Source organism: Salvia hispanica, chromosome 5 (genome assembly GCF_029641045.1).
Source record: "Salvia hispanica isolate PSC_SH4W2 chromosome 5, Shi_PSC_v1, whole genome shotgun sequence".
Lineage (NCBI taxonomy): Eukaryota > Viridiplantae > Streptophyta > Magnoliopsida > Lamiales > Lamiaceae > Salvia > Salvia hispanica.
This window is the reverse complement of record NC_142696.1, coordinates 1210761-1227177: the sequence shown is the minus strand read 5'-3', so window position 1 is coordinate 1227177 and position 16417 is coordinate 1210761. Positions and strand designations below refer to the sequence as shown.

At 37.2% G+C, this 16417-nt stretch overlaps 2 protein-coding genes and 1 long non-coding RNA gene across 5 annotated transcripts; 1 reads left to right on the top strand and 2 right to left on the bottom strand.

Annotated features, from left to right (window-relative positions):
- Window positions 1–403: 403 nt before the first annotated feature.
- Window positions 404–2118, bottom strand: LOC125190847 (uncharacterized). 2 transcript variants are annotated; one of them, XR_016130745.1, is made up of 6 exons: window positions 2001–2118; window positions 1857–1916; window positions 1630–1755; window positions 989–1513; window positions 708–826; window positions 404–605 (listed from the first exon to the last, which is right to left on the bottom strand). It is a non-coding gene; the product is annotated as an uncharacterized LOC125190847 (long non-coding RNA). The 2 variants fall into 2 exon arrangements; XR_016130744.1 differs by having other exon boundaries at window positions 404–826.
- Window positions 2119–4395: 2277 nt separating this feature from the next.
- Window positions 4396–8635, top strand: LOC125187127 (NAD(P)-binding Rossmann-fold superfamily protein). Of its 2 annotated transcripts, none has more exons than XR_007170566.2 (14): window positions 4396–4636; window positions 5381–5449; window positions 5522–5635; window positions 5840–5968; window positions 6107–6175; window positions 6279–6431; window positions 6583–6619; window positions 6898–6980; window positions 7244–7318; window positions 7415–7489; window positions 7647–7779; window positions 7872–7990; window positions 8122–8168; window positions 8240–8331. XR_007170566.2 is itself a non-coding variant. In XM_048083659.2 (14 exons), exons 1-14 carry the CDS (start codon window positions 4547–4549, stop codon window positions 8377–8379), a joined length of 1287 nt encoding a protein of 428 aa, XP_047939616.1. In that variant the 5' UTR covers window positions 4397–4546; the 3' UTR covers window positions 8380–8635. The 2 variants fall into 2 exon arrangements, 1 of the variants encoding a protein (XP_047939616.1); XM_048083659.2 differs by having other exon boundaries at window positions 4397–4636; window positions 7693–7779; window positions 8240–8635.
- Window positions 8636–8685: 50 nt separating this feature from the next.
- Window positions 8686–13761, bottom strand: LOC125187485 (histidine kinase 5-like). Its single transcript, XM_048084083.2, has 13 exons — window positions 13225–13761; window positions 11870–12777; window positions 11736–11792; window positions 11428–11655; window positions 11235–11328; window positions 10952–11158; window positions 10723–10853; window positions 10587–10636; window positions 10209–10513; window positions 10029–10132; window positions 9307–9939; window positions 9052–9228; window positions 8686–8966 (listed from the first exon to the last, which is right to left on the bottom strand). Exons 2-13 carry the CDS (start codon window positions 12587–12589, stop codon window positions 8844–8846), a joined length of 2829 nt encoding a protein of 942 aa, XP_047940040.1. The 5' UTR covers window positions 12590–12777; window positions 13225–13761; the 3' UTR covers window positions 8686–8843.
- Window positions 13762–16417: the final 2656 nt, after the last annotated feature.

Below are 16417 nucleotides of genomic sequence, written 5' to 3'. Positions count from 1 at the left end.
TTCCCATCTATATTCGAAAAATGCTAACATCAGATCAAGTAAATATTCTAGTGAGTCTGATCCTATCATTTTCGTTAATTTTCTATGAGCAGAAGTTTTGGTAATCACTAATCAGCATAGAGACTCCATCTTGATATCCAAGAAACTTGCATATTTTCACAAATATAAATCTTAATAGCCATCCTTTAAGCAATTCAGTGTTTGAACTCATTAGGCATGCTAAAGGCATTCATGTTCTCAGCGCATACCAGAGCACAAGTGTATATGCATCGGTACCTGAAAGAGTTGTCTTTCTGGAAGTAGCTTGATCGCCTGGTTGGCTCTGCCAGTTCTTGGATGGAAGTGCATCATCTTTCTCACAATCTGAATGTGGCCACAGCACCTGTCCAGACACATACTTCAGGATCGAAGCATATGGGTAGAGTTGAATAAGTTTTTTTCAGATCACCAAGGTTGTCGATGATGATGATCTATCGCCATTACCATGTCAATTAAAGGGGTAAAGGAGGGTGGGGGGAGGATTGCATACCATTTTATGCTAATTGAGGTAATATGTTGAATATCACCAACTAATTTAATGATGGTTACATGCACAACTGCAGTATCTGTTCATTATCCAGATGGTTAAATAAAACTGAATAGGACTGATTACAAGTTTTCAAGGTTTTTAAAATGGTTTTAAGATGAATGCGGAGGACGACACTTACTCCAAGATTAGTTGACACTTCACAGTTGCGATGGCACCACCCTTGTGATCAAAATAAGAAAACCATTCCTAGTCGCTCAGTCACAATAGGTAGCGCTGCCATCACTTGATCAGAAACATCTGTGGATATACAGCTTTTAAGCTACAAACCAATTAAAAACAACCTTAAGTGCATGCATAAGGCTGTAAACATTTCTAATTCATAATATGTGAAAATGAAAACTTCCCAGAATTATTACTATTAAGTTTTAAAAAAACGAGACAAATTATGAAGATCACTACCTCCCTGAGCACATCCCAGCCACACTATCAAGCAAAAAGCTTCATAGTAGAGGGATGATGCCATCGTTCAGTTTCACCACATGAATTTCAATTACAGAATTTTCCCATTCTTAACCATGTGCGATAAAGATTGTAAACTTTATCTAGCTCCCCCATCTTGAAGCATTCCTTCATGAGAATAATAAGTGGCAAGTGATCAATTGGCAAATTTGTCATCAACATCTTGAAAAGTAGCTCTTCAGCCTCTCTGATTTTGTTTCTAATGCTGTAGCACTTCAGTGTAAGTTACTATATCCGGTTCAATTCCTCTCCTCACCATTTCGTTGTGCAGCTGGAGTGCATAACTAACGCATTCCTCTCCTCACCATTTCGGCTGTGAAATGACACCTACTTGAATGCCCTCAACTTATGCTCTCCCAGCAGCACATTTCGAAAAAGGAAGTAATCGACATTGATCAGAGCCATGATCCATCACACTCCAAAGCTGCACATGAGAGCTTGTATGGCAAAGTAGTTTTTCATCACCTATTCATACATTACCACCACAAACTAATCCATAATATGGTTCAATCACATGACACGCTGGTGCAAATTTTCTCATAACCATAAATTCGCATAAAATAATAACTATTGAAACGAACCTCATAATTTTCAACCGATCCAAATTCCCCTTCAACATTGCATCCAATGCATTGAAAACCGCCCCCCTCGGCTCCTCATCTCCATCATCTGAAATTCCCTTCTCTTCCCTATCGCTATTTATGCGGCTAATCCGGCATAAACAACAAAAACAACAACACCAAACATTCAAACATATACAGTGTACATGAGCTGATTAGAGATTAAAAAACTCACGAAATGCTCCTACCTCGATTCGATTAGGTCTAAATTCGGAGAAACCGCGAAATATAGCTTCCATTACAATAATCTGAGAAGAATCACACACACAAACAGTGAAGTGAGAATAAAATTTCTTAGAAATGATATTAAAATAGAAGACTATATCAATTACGGATTGCATTTGCGGCGGATGAGCAGCTCCGATAGGACGGCGGTGGCGGCAACGGCGGCTCTCAGCTGCAGAGAATGGAGAGGTTGGGTTTCCCAACATGTTGTATGTTGCGCCGAAATTTTTATTTTACTATCGGCCCACATTTATAATACGAAAAAATAAAATAAAATGTAAATAAATAAGTAGTCCACAATTTTTAATTACAAAGTTTCTAGCTATAAAATAATAGTTTTTTATATTTATCTTTTTGGAAATTTCAAATTGGTTAGCATTTTTATTTTCTCAAAATTCAGGTTTTACTGATCGATTCGGATTAAGCAAAAAATGTAATCCTAAATCCTAATATATGATTTCTAAAAAATAAAATGATGTTATTTCGACGATTATCAAATTTCGTGATTTCGATAAGAAATTCCGATGATCGAAAATATGATTCGACGCTCTCAATACACAAAAAAATTTCCATATCCCACTATGTCGTTTATTTTTATTTTATTATTAGTATGATTAGACACTCTCAATACACACTAAACTTACATGCCCCAATAGTAATAGTAGTACTACAATATATACAGTATACCGTCATTATAATTTTACAATTGCCATAATGTCATAATATTATTAACTAGCCAATGAATAAGAGTAGCAAATATATTGTGAAAAAATCCATTTGTAACTAATAATCTCCTTAAAATTAATGACATGCCATACTTGATTTATTATATCCCCATTCCCCATATAGTTATTATTACTACAAGTTAAGTAGGAAGATGTTAAATATCAAAATTGTGTAAAAAAATCAAAGTGTTGGTAAGAAGAAATATTGAGCATTTTTCGAACATCTCAGGTCTTCACCAATGCCGAAGTTGCCATGAAGGTGGGATTTATATCACCAGCCATGATGACCATAACAGGTGGCGAGGACATCATGTCCTCACCATAATCGCCATTCGAGGAGGCCCACCCTTCCTCATCGTCGTTGACTTGGCAAAAGTGCCTCCAGTTAGAGCAGACGAGGATGAGGAGGGCAGAACCCAGCACAGCCGCCAGCACGCTGAAGAAGTACCCTACGGAGGAGTGCCCCGGCGATCTTCCTATTGCCGGCGGCTGGAATGAGTAGCTTGCGGCGCCGGCGCCAAGGGTTGTTGCTTTTGATAGCGGAGAAGAGTATAATAATAAGGCGACGTTGGCCCTCATATTTTGGAGGGTGTTTGGGTCAACGAGACGGGCGGAGGAAGGCGGCGCCGGTGGCGGTGGCAATACAGAGTGGAGATTGAGATTTTATAGATGAACTAAGTGATAAATGGTGTAAGAAAGCACATACTTAGTAAATTGCAGCAACAGGAATAAGGCAATAAAATTTGGTGAATGTGTAATTTGATGTGAGACACCGTGATGATTTGTAGCTAAATTGATTACCAAATTTATTGGCTTCTTAAAACCATTAAGAAATGATCCAATAAATTCAAATAAGACAGTCCATCTATAATAAGAAATCACAAATAAAAATTAGACCCAATATAGAAAAGGCACAGTAAACATACTAATACAATATTAAATTATCTTTTTCTTTACTTTGTATGTATCATATATGCATATTCATGTGGGCATTTAGTGACCAATCTTGTTATTCTAGTACATTTTTAATACTCCATTTATGTCATTTAAGTGATTGATGTTTTTCGGCACGTGTTCGGAGAAAATGATAATCTCTCCGTTCCATAGTAGATGTCATACTTAGGAGATGATATGAAATTTTAGGAGATATTATTTTGTGTATTAAGTGGGGAGAGAAAATATAATTTTATAATTAATATGAGAGGGAACTTTTTTTAAAAGAGGAAATGTAACATCTTTTATCGGACAAACTAAAGAGGAAAGTGTAACATCTATTATGTGACGAGAGAATAGTAAATAATTAAAATGGAGAGAAAGTAAACTAAGAGATCTCTCTTACTTTACTTTCTCTCTGTTCTAGCTATTTTTTATCATATTCGCAAAACAATTGATAAAAAATATCAATCAAGCTGAGATTGTTCACCACGTAGTCATCAATTCACAAATACTCAATGGAGTATTTTCTAAAGTTTCTGATTTTTTATGATTTAAATAGTTATAAATAAGATCTAATCATTTAAGTTTTTAGTGATGGTCGCGACTCAATTACTTTGCAAACTTGAGCCGATTCTATATTGGGCTTTTTTCTTTTAAGTTTGATTTTGGCCCGTTTTAAATTTTTGCCTGCCTATATCACAAAAAAGACAGGTACATTGACGTGGCAAATCCCCATTGGCTTTTGCAACGTAGAAAACGTATCGAACCGGACCCGGTTCATGGAGAACATAACGCCCGGTCCAGAAGAAAAGCATCCCAAGACCCAAACTGATTAGAAATCCATATTCTTTTAAAGGTGAAAAACTTCAAAATCTCTCTCTCTGAATCACAATTCACTGAGCGAACGCCAAATCTTTGAGTTGGACGATTGATTTCACTGAAGTTGCATAATTTAGAGTAGAAAAAGAGCGATTTTGTGGCAATTCTGTGCAATGGAGGCGGAGCTCAAAGGTTTGCTGAGTGAACTTCACAGTTTGAAGGATTCTATGCCTGATCCTTCTCATAAAGATTTAATTGATAAGGTAAAGTCTCTCTATATAAGCACATATATGTATAAATATCTGTAGCTGGAACTGTTTGTAGTAAATTATGTATTTTTTCTTTTGAAAAAAGCATGGTTAGGGGCGGAACTGAGATTGTTTAGCATTGTAGTCTAATTTAATTGACAGTTGATTATGGCAAAATTTTGATCTTTTTTTTGTACAATGGTGAACATTACTGATCAACGTAATTTGGGAAGGATCTCTATTCATGTTTAGTTTAATGAAGTACAATGATATGAATAAATATGTGAGTGATTTATGATCCAAGATCGAAAAGCCTGGGACATTTAGAAGCATATATGTCGGAGCAGAGATGGTTATGCATGGAAGGACGGATGCAAGATCAAAAGGATTGTGCTACAAAACTAGTTTGTGCTACAAAACAGCTTGGATTTATTTTTAAGTGTTGTAACACTACATGATAACATGTGCATAGATCGCGATAGTTGAGATGCTTATGCTTAGATGCATTTATATCCTTCCCCGTCAGTAGCTCCGGATGGTGATGACGTGCAGAGATTTGGGTGTTATTTATCGATAGCTCATGTTGATAGGAGAGATGAGATTAAATGAGGATGGAAAGGATGTGCAGTAAAACTAGTTAGTGAATTTTGTGGGCTTAATATTTATCAAACATCAATCTAGAACAGGTTCTCTCTTTGTCACTGGTTCTTAACCAGTTTCACCCTTTACTTGTTCTAAATAAGTGCCTTGTGCTTGCAGATACAATCACGTGTTGAGCATCTATCTGCAGCAGAAAAGTTAGCGAATGCACAGCGTTCCAAAATTAAGGTTGTTATTTTCTGTTCGCTTTTGCTGCCATGATTGATCAATACATTTGACTTTTCTTGCTGCTTAATGCAGGATATGAGTGCTGAGGTGGTTGATAGCAACCCTTACAGCAGACTTATGGCTCTTCAGAGGATGGGCATCGTGGACAACTATGAAAGAATTCGAGAATTTTCAGTTGCCATTGTTGTATGTAATTAAAAACTTCTTCTTTTAGATTTGTCTGTTCTCTTATAAATCCTTTGGTGTTCCCCACATTTCTTATTTTCCATTTGTACTAATTAATATACCTCAACCAACGTTTTTCATCTTTGTGGTTTATTATGTTTATGCGCTTAACCTGTTTTATGCAAGTTTCTGACAGTAATTTGCTATGGTATCTTCGTTCTACAGGGTATAGGTGGTGTGGGCAGTGTTGCAGCTGAGATGCTAACAAGGTGTGGCATCGGTCGCCTCTTGTTGTATGACTATGATAAAGTGGAGTTAGCTAACATGAACAGACTTTTTTTCCGTCCTGATCAGGTGCAATTATCATTGAGTGATTTGCATTGTTCATTTTTCTTTAATGAAGGTGGAGAAGTACATTATTTGTATAACTTCTCCATCTGTTTTTCTTCCATCTGCAAGCTAAAATATACCATGTTGGTTTTCCTCTTATAGGCTGGGATGACTAAGACAGATGCTGCTGTCCAAACTCTTTCAGGCATAAACCCCGATGTTGTACTTGAGGTAAAGTACTGGTATAACTTTCAGTTAGCCTGTGTGTCCAATTAATAAAGTATAGCAACTCTTGTTGTTTTCTATGGATTCATTAGTTGATCTTGTTTACCAGAGCTATACTTTGAACATCACGACAGTACAAGGCTTTGAGACCTTCATGTCAAGTCTTACAAATAAATCATTTCGCCCAGATAAAGAAGGTAGTGGAGTTGATCTTGTTTTAAGCTGTGTAGACAATTATGAAGCACGAATGGTGGTGAATCAGGTCAGAATTAAGATCTTATAATCAAAATCTTCACATCCTTAATCATGTTTTTGGCTAAACACATCATAAAATGAGAATGATCTTCTTAACTGTAGAAGATTAAATCAACCTTTTCTATTAATGCTAAACTTATATGTGATATCTGGTGCAGGCTTGCAATGAATTGAACCAAACGTGGATGGAGTCGGGTAAGCAATGCACTATTGCTCCTTGCTTCTCTCAGTTCACCTTTAGATGCCTTAGCAGCTTTGCTATTCAGTAATTTGTTCCTTTGACGGTCAAGGCTTTACTGAAGCTGGCTAATTTTTCTATTTCATTTAAGCGTATCCATGTCTGAAAAAAGTTGCCATTTGCTTCCTCTATCACAATGAAAAGATGCATTTGTGTTGGCCTTACACAAATCAGATTTCTATCAAGCTGAATTGCTGATCTATGCTTGCACTAATGTGAGAAATATATTGTACAGGTGTATCCGAAAATGCAGTTTCTGGTCATATACAGCTGTTGGTTCCTGGTGAAACTGCTTGTTTTGCATGTGCACCTCCCTTGGTAAGTCTAACAATTGCACTGTACGATTCCTGAGGAGTTTAAAGTTGTAGAAGGATATTTGGATCTTTCGAAAGCTGTGTCACATATATTAGCTTGACTGCTGATATCATATGTTGTAGATTAAGACTGAAGTGCTATAAACGTTGCCTAAAATAGTTGAGATTTTTATTGTGGTTTTTGTTTTCAGATGTTGTTTTAAGGCTTTTGCATCATTCTACTGTAATTGTTGAACATTGATCTGTTGGTGAAATTTGCTATCGTAGGTTGTAGCATCTGGGGTTGATGAACGCACACTAAAGCGTGAAGGGGTTTGTGCTGCATCATTGCCAACGACAATGGTAAGCATTTGTTTGCCTTACCCATAGTTGAGTTATTTTGTACTCCCTTCTCTTCTACTGCTTTTACATTTCTGACTGCTTCAAGTGGACTTTAAGGGAATTGTTGCAGGGCTTCTTGTTCAAAACACTCTTAAATATTTACTGAAGTTTGGAAGTGTCACTCCCTATTTGGTAAAAATCTCTCTCTCTCACACGCACTTATTGAATATTGTCTTATTTTCTGCTAATTATATATGAACACATCCCCTGGCTTGTTGTATCATAATATTTGCGTTTGAAGCTATAAATGTCGCTTGCTTTTCAATGTCATCATTTTGTTATTATCCAGTGGGTCTCGTTGGTGCTTTTTGGAGTGACGTTTCTTTTTTCGTTAGGGTTACAATGCCCTCAAAGACTATTTCCCAACAATGGAAATGAAGCCAAACCCTCAGTGTTCCAATGCTGCTTGTTTGGAGAGACAGGTGCCCAAGCTGAACAGAGCTTTTGTCATAATCCGTTATTAAAATCTGTGCTATCTAACTTCTCAATCTATTTATGAATTGCCACGGAGCAGAAAGAGTACATGCTTGTGAAGCCTGCCAGAGACGCTGCAGCGGCTGCTAAAGCCAAGATCGAGGCTGAAGAATCAGTAGAACCCGAATGCCTCCACGATGACAATGAATGGAACATAAGGTAACAAAACGAATGATGTCCGGCTGCGTATATTGATTGATTCATTAACCTCCTTTTCTTGAATTCATCTTGAACTTGTTCTACATCGCAAGTCATACTTTCTCATGCATTTTATCTTTACTGTGGCCCAGTGTCGTTGGGGATGATGACGACGTGCAAGGCTCATATGCTACTTCAGGTCAATATCTCTTCTTTCGCTGTAAAGTAATCTCCTCTTCTTAGCTGACATGAGACTTTGTTATACTTTAGGTGCCATAACAGAAGGCCTCGTTCACGAGCTTCCTAGTGCTGATGCATACCAGCAGCCACCTGCCGCGGAGGAAACCACCACCCCGGCTGATGACCTCGATGAATTGAGAAAACAACTGGAAGCACTTAACGCCGACTAGGCTTGGTTTGTCAACTCATGGAGGCCGATAAATTGTTGTAGTGACTCGAACCACCAACCTGTTGGTTGCCCTTTTCTTTGACTAAGTTTAGAACCCAGTTTTGCATATAACACCCTTTTTTGAAAGTGGATATTGCAATGTATTTTACTGTAAGCAGATCATTTATGTTCAGTGGTGTACAATTATGATTTTTTGGAAATCTCATTGTAACATTTATAAATTATGTTCTTAATGGTTATTATTGTAGCTTTTCTTATAGATAGTGTAATAATTTAGCTTTGTTAGTTCTATTTTTTAAGGGATATCTTAGCTTGAATGTTAATCACCAAATAGTATTGACAAAAGAGCAGCAATTTCCAATATATACCACTCAAATTTTGACATACAAACCTCACCCGCTCAAAACTTTCCTAACTCAATCCATTTTTTCTGTACAAATATGCATACAATTTACAGCTACAAATTCAAACCAAATATCTCTGCAGACATTGTTTCAAGCTTTGCAAAGTAATAGGCTTCGACACAAACGAGTCCATGCCATTTGCATAGCATTCGTCCGCGCTTTCTGATACTGTGTTCGCTGTCATCTGCACGCGCATCAGTCGCAAAATTCTCATCAACGAACAAAGCATCAGAAACGTATAGTAGTATACGATAATGATCAATACTTACTGCAACAATAGGAACCCTCTTTCTTGTTTCCTCTACTTGTGAAGTCAAGCAAGATTGATGAGATGTCACCTCCATCTCTACTCCGGCCTTCACAGCCTCGTCCCAACTTCCCGTTTCCTCAAAAGATCGAATTAATCTTGTAGCTTGAAGACCATCCATCACCGGCATACACACATCCTGCAGATAAAAATTTCATTTTCAGTTAGTATACACAAATAAGTAAAAAATCATGTTTTTTTTTTTCATTTATCATACCATTAGAATGAGATGGTAACTACTTCTTTGGACTGCCTTCACAGCCTCTGCTCCGTTGGAGACGACATCAATGGCGTATCCCAGCTGTTTCATCATAGATTTCGCCACCATGATGTTGATCTTGTTGTCCTCAACCAGCAGGATCTTGTGCTGTTTCGCCTCAGATTTCTCGACTCTGGTTCTGTTCGTGGAAGAGCACTCAGAAGCCGTCTCTTGCTCTTGTTGTGCTACTGGTCTTATGTTGTCGATGTCAGGCACGGACGAGGCTGTCTCAACTGCACCGCCACTCGAATCAGAGCCTTCCTCCGAGACACCCTCCTTGTTACTACAAGGCAAATGGGAGTCCTCGAGCAAACCATTGCAGTTGTTTCCATAGCTGTTTGGCAAGAGCTTGGGAATCCTTCCGTTGATTTGGGACGAGAACAAAGTCCCCAAAGTCCGAGGCGGGAAGAGGAACACGCCTGAGTTCAGATCATCGTCATAGCCATCATCGCCTAGCTGGTCCGTATCAGATAGTTCGTCCGTGTCATCAGAATCAGAGGCGGACGAGACCTTGTAAGGCAGCACGAATGTGAAAGTAGAGCCGTGTTGCTCGACACTTGACACTGTCAGATATCCTCCCATGAGCTCAACCTACATCAGTTCCCAAAGATCAAGATTCTAAAGAAGATATTCCCATGATTTTTTGCAACAAATCCAATCAAGAAAGGAAGCATAATCACCAGCTGTTTACAGATTGCAAGGCCTAATCCCGTCCCACCATACTTCCGAGCTGTATCCGCCCCAACTTGCATGTATTTCTTGAACAAAGTCGACATAGCATGCTCTGTCGCATCAAGAAACGCAACGCGATTGTTACCAACATTTCACACTCATATAGAAGAAACAAGCAGAAAAAGTACCAGGTATTCCAATGCCAGTGTCGTAGACATCACAGCGGATCCATACTACTCGTTCCTCTGCCTTCGTTCGACTCTCCTTGTCTTGATCCATTTGATCACCGTTTTGGTCACAGGACGCGTTGTTGAGCTCGGATTCTTCACAAGAAGGGCTGTTATCAGCATGTCCATTGCCATTAGTATTGGCTGAAAGAGTCGATTGATCTCGAGACTTCTTCTCCGAGCCTTGTTTGTTTACATCGCTCGGCTCTGGAACCACATACAGATTTATTCCAACTTTCCCTTCATGAGTGAATTTTATGGCATTACTGCAAAAAAAGAACAATAAAATGGTAAACAAACTAACACATCATAAAAAAAACTGACTATTTTGAATCTCACCTGATCAAGTTGGTAAGAATCTGTCGAATCCTTAGCACATCTCCGATAACCTGAAACAGAACAAGAAACGTTAACCCGTATGCCAACGAGTAAATCAAAATTTCTCTCTTGGTAAGCTATAGATCCTTTACAATACCTCTATTGGGACATCTTCTGCTACATGTCCTTCTAATGTGAGTAGTTTCTGTAGTGACGCCGCTGCTGTCTGGAGCACGTGCTTCACTACCTCCCTCGGCCTAAACTTGGCCGCCTCCAGTTTCATAACTCCTAAAAGAGACGAACACGAACCCCACCTCATGTTTAGACCTATCTTACTAGCTACACCAACAAAATGAAAATTTCGAAAACAAGGCGTCACATCACACCTGACTCCACCTTGGAGAGATCGAGGATGTCGTTGATAAGCTGAAGAACCAAATCTCCAGAAGACAACATCACCTTCAACAGCTGCCTTTGTTCTTTATCGAGGTTCGTGGTTGCTAGAATCTCCGTCATGCTCACAACTCCGGAGAGAGGAGACCTAATCTCATGAGACATTGTTGCCAGCATTTGTTTCGCGCGCATTGTCTCCTCTGCAGGAACGACGTAGCTACCAAATCAGCCACCATTTTTTGAATATTCAATCTAACTTTCCATAAAATGAATAACCTGTGATATGGATCGTCTTGTTAAGCTCCGTCTCCTTGGCCTTCTGCACAGCAATCTCCTCTCTAAGTTTTGCCATCTTCTCCCTTTTCCTGACCTGCATTGGAGTCATTACACAACGCAACGTTGTGAGGCTCGAGGCAAAAAGCCTTTTGGATCGATATACGACTCAAAATGTACGTGGATGGATTATAACCTGATCAGTGACTTCCATTCCCATGTAATTCACACCAATGGTCTCTCCGGCCTTGCTGAAAACAGGCTCCACGTAGATCAAGAATGTCTTCGAACCAAACAGCTCCGTCTCAAACGTGATCTCCCTCTTTGCAGGCAATCCGCGTTCCAAAACCTCCCTTTTGAAGTCTTGGGACTCCTTCACACCAGCGCCAGTGAAGATTTCCACGTCCGTCTTGCCTATGATGTCCTGTAAAATCAGTTAATACGAGGAATTATAGTGGCACGCTCACTCCACCATAAACAAGACGAGGATCCACATAGCCACACCTGCTCTCCCAAGCTCGGGAAGTGATTGAAGATGAATCTATAACGCATATCCTTATCCTGCGAAACGTTGAACACATATCAGCCTAGAACGAAAACACACGATGTGAGTATCCCGAATGAGAGAAAATTCACACCTGGTGGCCTATAACAACAGGGGCGTTTTGGAGGACGAAATGCAAGAAGTTGTCGGCTCTCTTCAAGACCTGAGACAACTCCTCCACGGGAGTCGACTGCCTCTCCAAACTATCTATACTCTCTTGCAATTTCTCCACCAACACTTGCTCCCTTTGAAGGCTAGCTTCCAGAAGCTTCTCAAGATGCATTGCTCGCTGCTTCCAGTACACAACGCTGTCATACTCCGCGTCTATAGCCACAATCTCCCCTTGGGAGACGACGTCGTCCTTCCTCCTCTTGGGAGCATCTTGGTACAGATACCTCAGATTTTCATCAAGAATGGAGATGGGGCGCTTGTCCCCACCATACCCGTCCTTCTCAAAGCGATGCTCCTCCAATATCTCGAGCTTCTTGAGCTCCACTTCCTGCTGCTGCTTGCTGAGCTGGTCGAGCTCCTCTCTCAAGAGGCGCACGACGTTGGCCTGCTTGAACTCCCAATTCTTCACCAACTTGGCCAGCTGCCAGTTACCCTTGTCACTGTAGTTTGTGAGCTCCATCAGCCTCTGGAAATCGACTATGTTGGGCTCTTTGTTGATGGTGACCTCCTCCAACATGTCTTGATCTCCCCCGGGCCTCTCCACGTTGAACTGCCTACCGGCTTCATTCATGTCCTCCGGCCACATTGAGGTCAGCACAACGTCCAAATCCTCGGGCTGATCGCTCTCCATCTCACACCCCATTCTTCTCTGTGATTCTGTCTCAACAACTAAGACAATGATGTAGTTCTATCAAGCATCAGCATCCTTTTTTCTATGTCTATATTCGCCTCGAATCAGCCTTATGTTTGATGTAATAATATCAGAGAAAGCCTAAGCAGAGTACAGAAGCAGAAAGTGAGCAAAGTACCAAGACTGAAATCACTTCTCTACTGCAAACAAAATAAAACAGTTCATCAAGATTCAATTTTTATTTCTTTTTGGTGCAAACCAGTTAACATTTTAGCCGAGAATTAAAGAAGAAATAAGAAAAAAGAATTATAGAATTGCATATGATGATCACATGAATTTAACCTAAAAAATAAGAGTCTCATTGACTAAATTTGAGAACAAATGAGTGCAAAAAAGTTAAAATAGTTCATCAAGATTCAATTTTTTTTCTTTCTGGTGCAAACCAGTTAACATTAAGCAGAGATTCAAAGATGAATCAAACTAAAAAATTCTAGAATTGCATATGATCACATGAAACATTATCAGATACAGAAATTTAACATCAGAAATAAACAAATGTTAGAAAAAGATGCAACACAGCCAAAGTTAAGGCCAAAACACACAATCCCATTGCAAGAAACCAATCAAAATCTTTAAAAAAATCTGACCTTTTTGACAAGAAATCAATGGGCACTCTCTTCTTGAAGAACAACAAAAGGCTATAATCTCATCCGCGGCCTAAAAACTTTTCAATGCAGATCTGGAAGAATCTCTTTGGAGTGCTCAGTCAAATTAAAAAATTATCCAATAGAAAATGTAGAGAGAGGAGAGCATGTGATTCAAAAGTTTAGAAAAACAAAAAAATGGTGAAGGAGAGGAAGAAAGTGGGATTTAGGAAACATAGGAAGAAGCCATGTGTGATTGGGGTTAATAAAAATGATTGCTTGAGTTTGTTTAATGATGAGAAATGGCGGAATTTTTCACCTATCTCTTAAGCAACGTGTGTAGTGTGTGTTTGTGTGTGTTCTTGGTTGGATGGTATGCATCTGCCAAAAGGTTTAAGTGGCTAAATCAATCATATAAATATATGTTTGGCGTCAACTTTTGTGAAGCCTCGTGTTGTGTTTACTTCAGAGTCTCTGCGTCTATAATATTACTATACATATATATGTAAAGAAATACTACAAAGATCATATATTAAGAAAAGAAATGAATACTTCAAAGTTCAATCAACATGTGTAAGTATAATGTATATGCGCTTGGCCGTGTGTGTGTGTGTGAGAGAGAGAGAGAGAGAAAGAGAGGGAGGGATTTAAATGGTTTGCTACCCGCCATTAACGAGGTGAGGTGAATATGGACGGCGCGTGAGGAACACGCACAGAGGTGGAGAGTGGATGTATTTGTGCAGTGGTACAGCTGCGCCTACGTGCATTCTAATTTTTTTTGTAATTCTTTTTGTTAAAATAATACTTCTCCACTATATAATTATTTTAGCAATTTAGGATGACGTGGAAATTGGGTATGATTGTAGTAAACGAAAAATACTACCTCGACAAAATGTTGACTACTTAAATGGTATTGTATGATACATTTAGTTAATTATATCTTCAATTTCTACTCTATGTGTAAGTACTATGTCAAATATTTCAGATTATACTTCCTCCGTTCCACAATAATTATTACTCTTATTTTAGGCACTAGTTTTAAGAAATGTAAAGAAAATTTATTTAAAAAGTTAGTGAATTGTGAGACCCACTTTTTTATATTAATTTTATAATAAAATGTGAGTGAAGTTAATTAGTGTGGGACAGACTAATACAGAAGAAAAGAGTAATAATTATTGTGGGACGGAGGGAATAGCATGTTAGAAATTTTCCTCATATGACAATTGAGAAAAGTATTAAAATAGCACGATACACTGCCACATCTTTAATTTACTTTATAGTAAATTATAATAGGTTGGCTTATCTAATAGCAACTTGACTTTTTAAAAATTAAGAAAATGTAGTGTCAATGATATTTTTAGATTAATTCATAAAAAAAATAATAGGAGTACAACAACTTGGAAAATTCAGTTCGGAGTCAGTTTGATTATATGTAAATTATGATTTACAGTTTTTATTTGTTTTCTTTCATCTTTAAAATTTTTATAATGTAACATTACATACGTATACTAGCAAGCACAATGAAAAAGCATCATAAATATGGGCTAAATATACTAATAAGAAAAGAAAAAGGGCTTTAATTGGGGTCGATTAAAATAGTTAATTAAATAATCATGCATTAATTATTGGATCGATTAAAATACTTAATTAATCATGCATTAATTAAAGTCCTCTTTGGATCTGCAATGGCATGACCAATTGAGGGCAAGTGGACCTTTTTATTCGTGACATACACCTCTATTATTAAAATATTGATATATGACTATAGAATATAATAATCCATTTATGTTTTCGATATGAAATTTTAAATTAAGCTTTAGAAATATGGAATGATATCCATATAAATAAACAATTTTGGAAAAGTAGTTCAGCATCAATGTTCTTGCTGTTAATAATTTTAAATAAACAATATGTAATTTATTAGTAGTACATTGCTGTGTAACGTCTAACAAAGTTGGAATGTTAAGTAGTCTATGACTTGTCTTTTTATTTAAAAAAATCACTATATATTACTATTCTTCATTTATTTATTTTTTACTCATGGAGCTCAAATATTAACATCATATTGGAATTATTAAATTAAACAAATAAACTGAAATGTTTAAAGTGATCGATCATTGGAATTATTAAATTAAACAAATAAACTGAAATGTTTAAAGTGATCGATCATGAATTGACTGTAGATACTAGATTGTGATGTTAATGATTGATGAGGAGTTAACTATAAAAATAATTTGTTTAATCATGAACTAACTATCAAGTTTGACACCAACTCATTAGGATTTGACTCACACTTTCTCTTATTTTATTAATTACTGTATTAAAAAAAAACAAAAGTAATTTAATAATAAAATTAGTTGTTCTTGATACTAACATAGTTAAATAAAAAGAATTGGTGACAAACCCCTCCACTCCATCTCTTTCCTTTTCTCTCTCTATCACACTTAATTAATATTCCATTTGTAATTTTATTATAATAATTTGATTGAGAAAAATGCAAATAATATTCCAACAATGATACCATAAATTAAATAAAAAAATACCCCTAAACAAAAAATACATCAAAAAAAATATAGTGTCGCTATATACGAACTTTAGCGTATACTATTATTAATAAAAATAACATTATGGGGTTGGTTGAACATGGAATCACTCATTAACCAACTTGTTTAGCACTAATCAAATATAAAAAAATATTCCTAATTATTTGCTTAAGTGACGACATAATGAATATAATTAGTTGGAGGGACATGGTGATGTGATAATTAAGATAATTTTCATATATATTGCAATATAGTTTAATGTTTATGCACAGCTAAGCCATATTTGTCTTTGCTGTTTTCTGCTGTAGCAATACTCTCTCCACAACGTGACAATTCTCCCATGTGAATTAAGCAGCTTTCTTATGTTTTATTTTTAATAGTAGTATGTTTACTCAATATTGATTTAAGTAGTAATAATAATAATACGTAATATACTAATATAATACCTAAATGTAGAAGGAGTTGGCAAAATTGAATTCGTGGCCTTTTAAATACCATACACTTACATCCTTACTAGCTAGCTAGCTAAATAAAAAAATATGGGTTAGAGTTAGACGTCTATAACTAAAAATATATAGACTATAAAAAGGAAGCTTCTCTAATATAAAAATTATATATGAACTAATTTGATAGTAGTAGTATATTATAGTCAC

Excerpts from the sequence above, each read along its gene's own strand:
- LOC125187127 (XM_048083659.2), top strand. The coding sequence starts at position 4,547 with ATGGAGGCGGAGCTCAAAGGTTTGCTGAGTGAACTTCACAGTTTGAAG. Across the intron at positions 6,176-6,278 it reads ACCCCGATGTTGTACTTGAG|AGCTATACTTTGAACATCAC; the intron begins GTAAAGTACTGG and ends CTTGTTTACCAG. Across the intron at positions 7,319-7,414 it reads CATCATTGCCAACGACAATG|GGAATTGTTGCAGGGCTTCT; the intron begins GTAAGCATTTGT and ends GTGGACTTTAAG.
- LOC125187485 (XM_048084083.2), bottom strand. The coding sequence starts at position 12,589 with ATGGGGTGTGAGATGGAGAGCGATCAGCCCGAGGATTTGGACGTTGTG. Across the intron at positions 10,514-10,586 it reads ATTCTTACCAACTTGATCAG|TAATGCCATAAAATTCACTC; the intron begins GTGAGATTCAAA and ends CTTTTTTTGCAG. Across the intron at positions 10,133-10,208 it reads CACTGGCATTGGAATACCTG|AGCATGCTATGTCGACTTTG; the intron begins GTACTTTTTCTG and ends TTGATGCGACAG.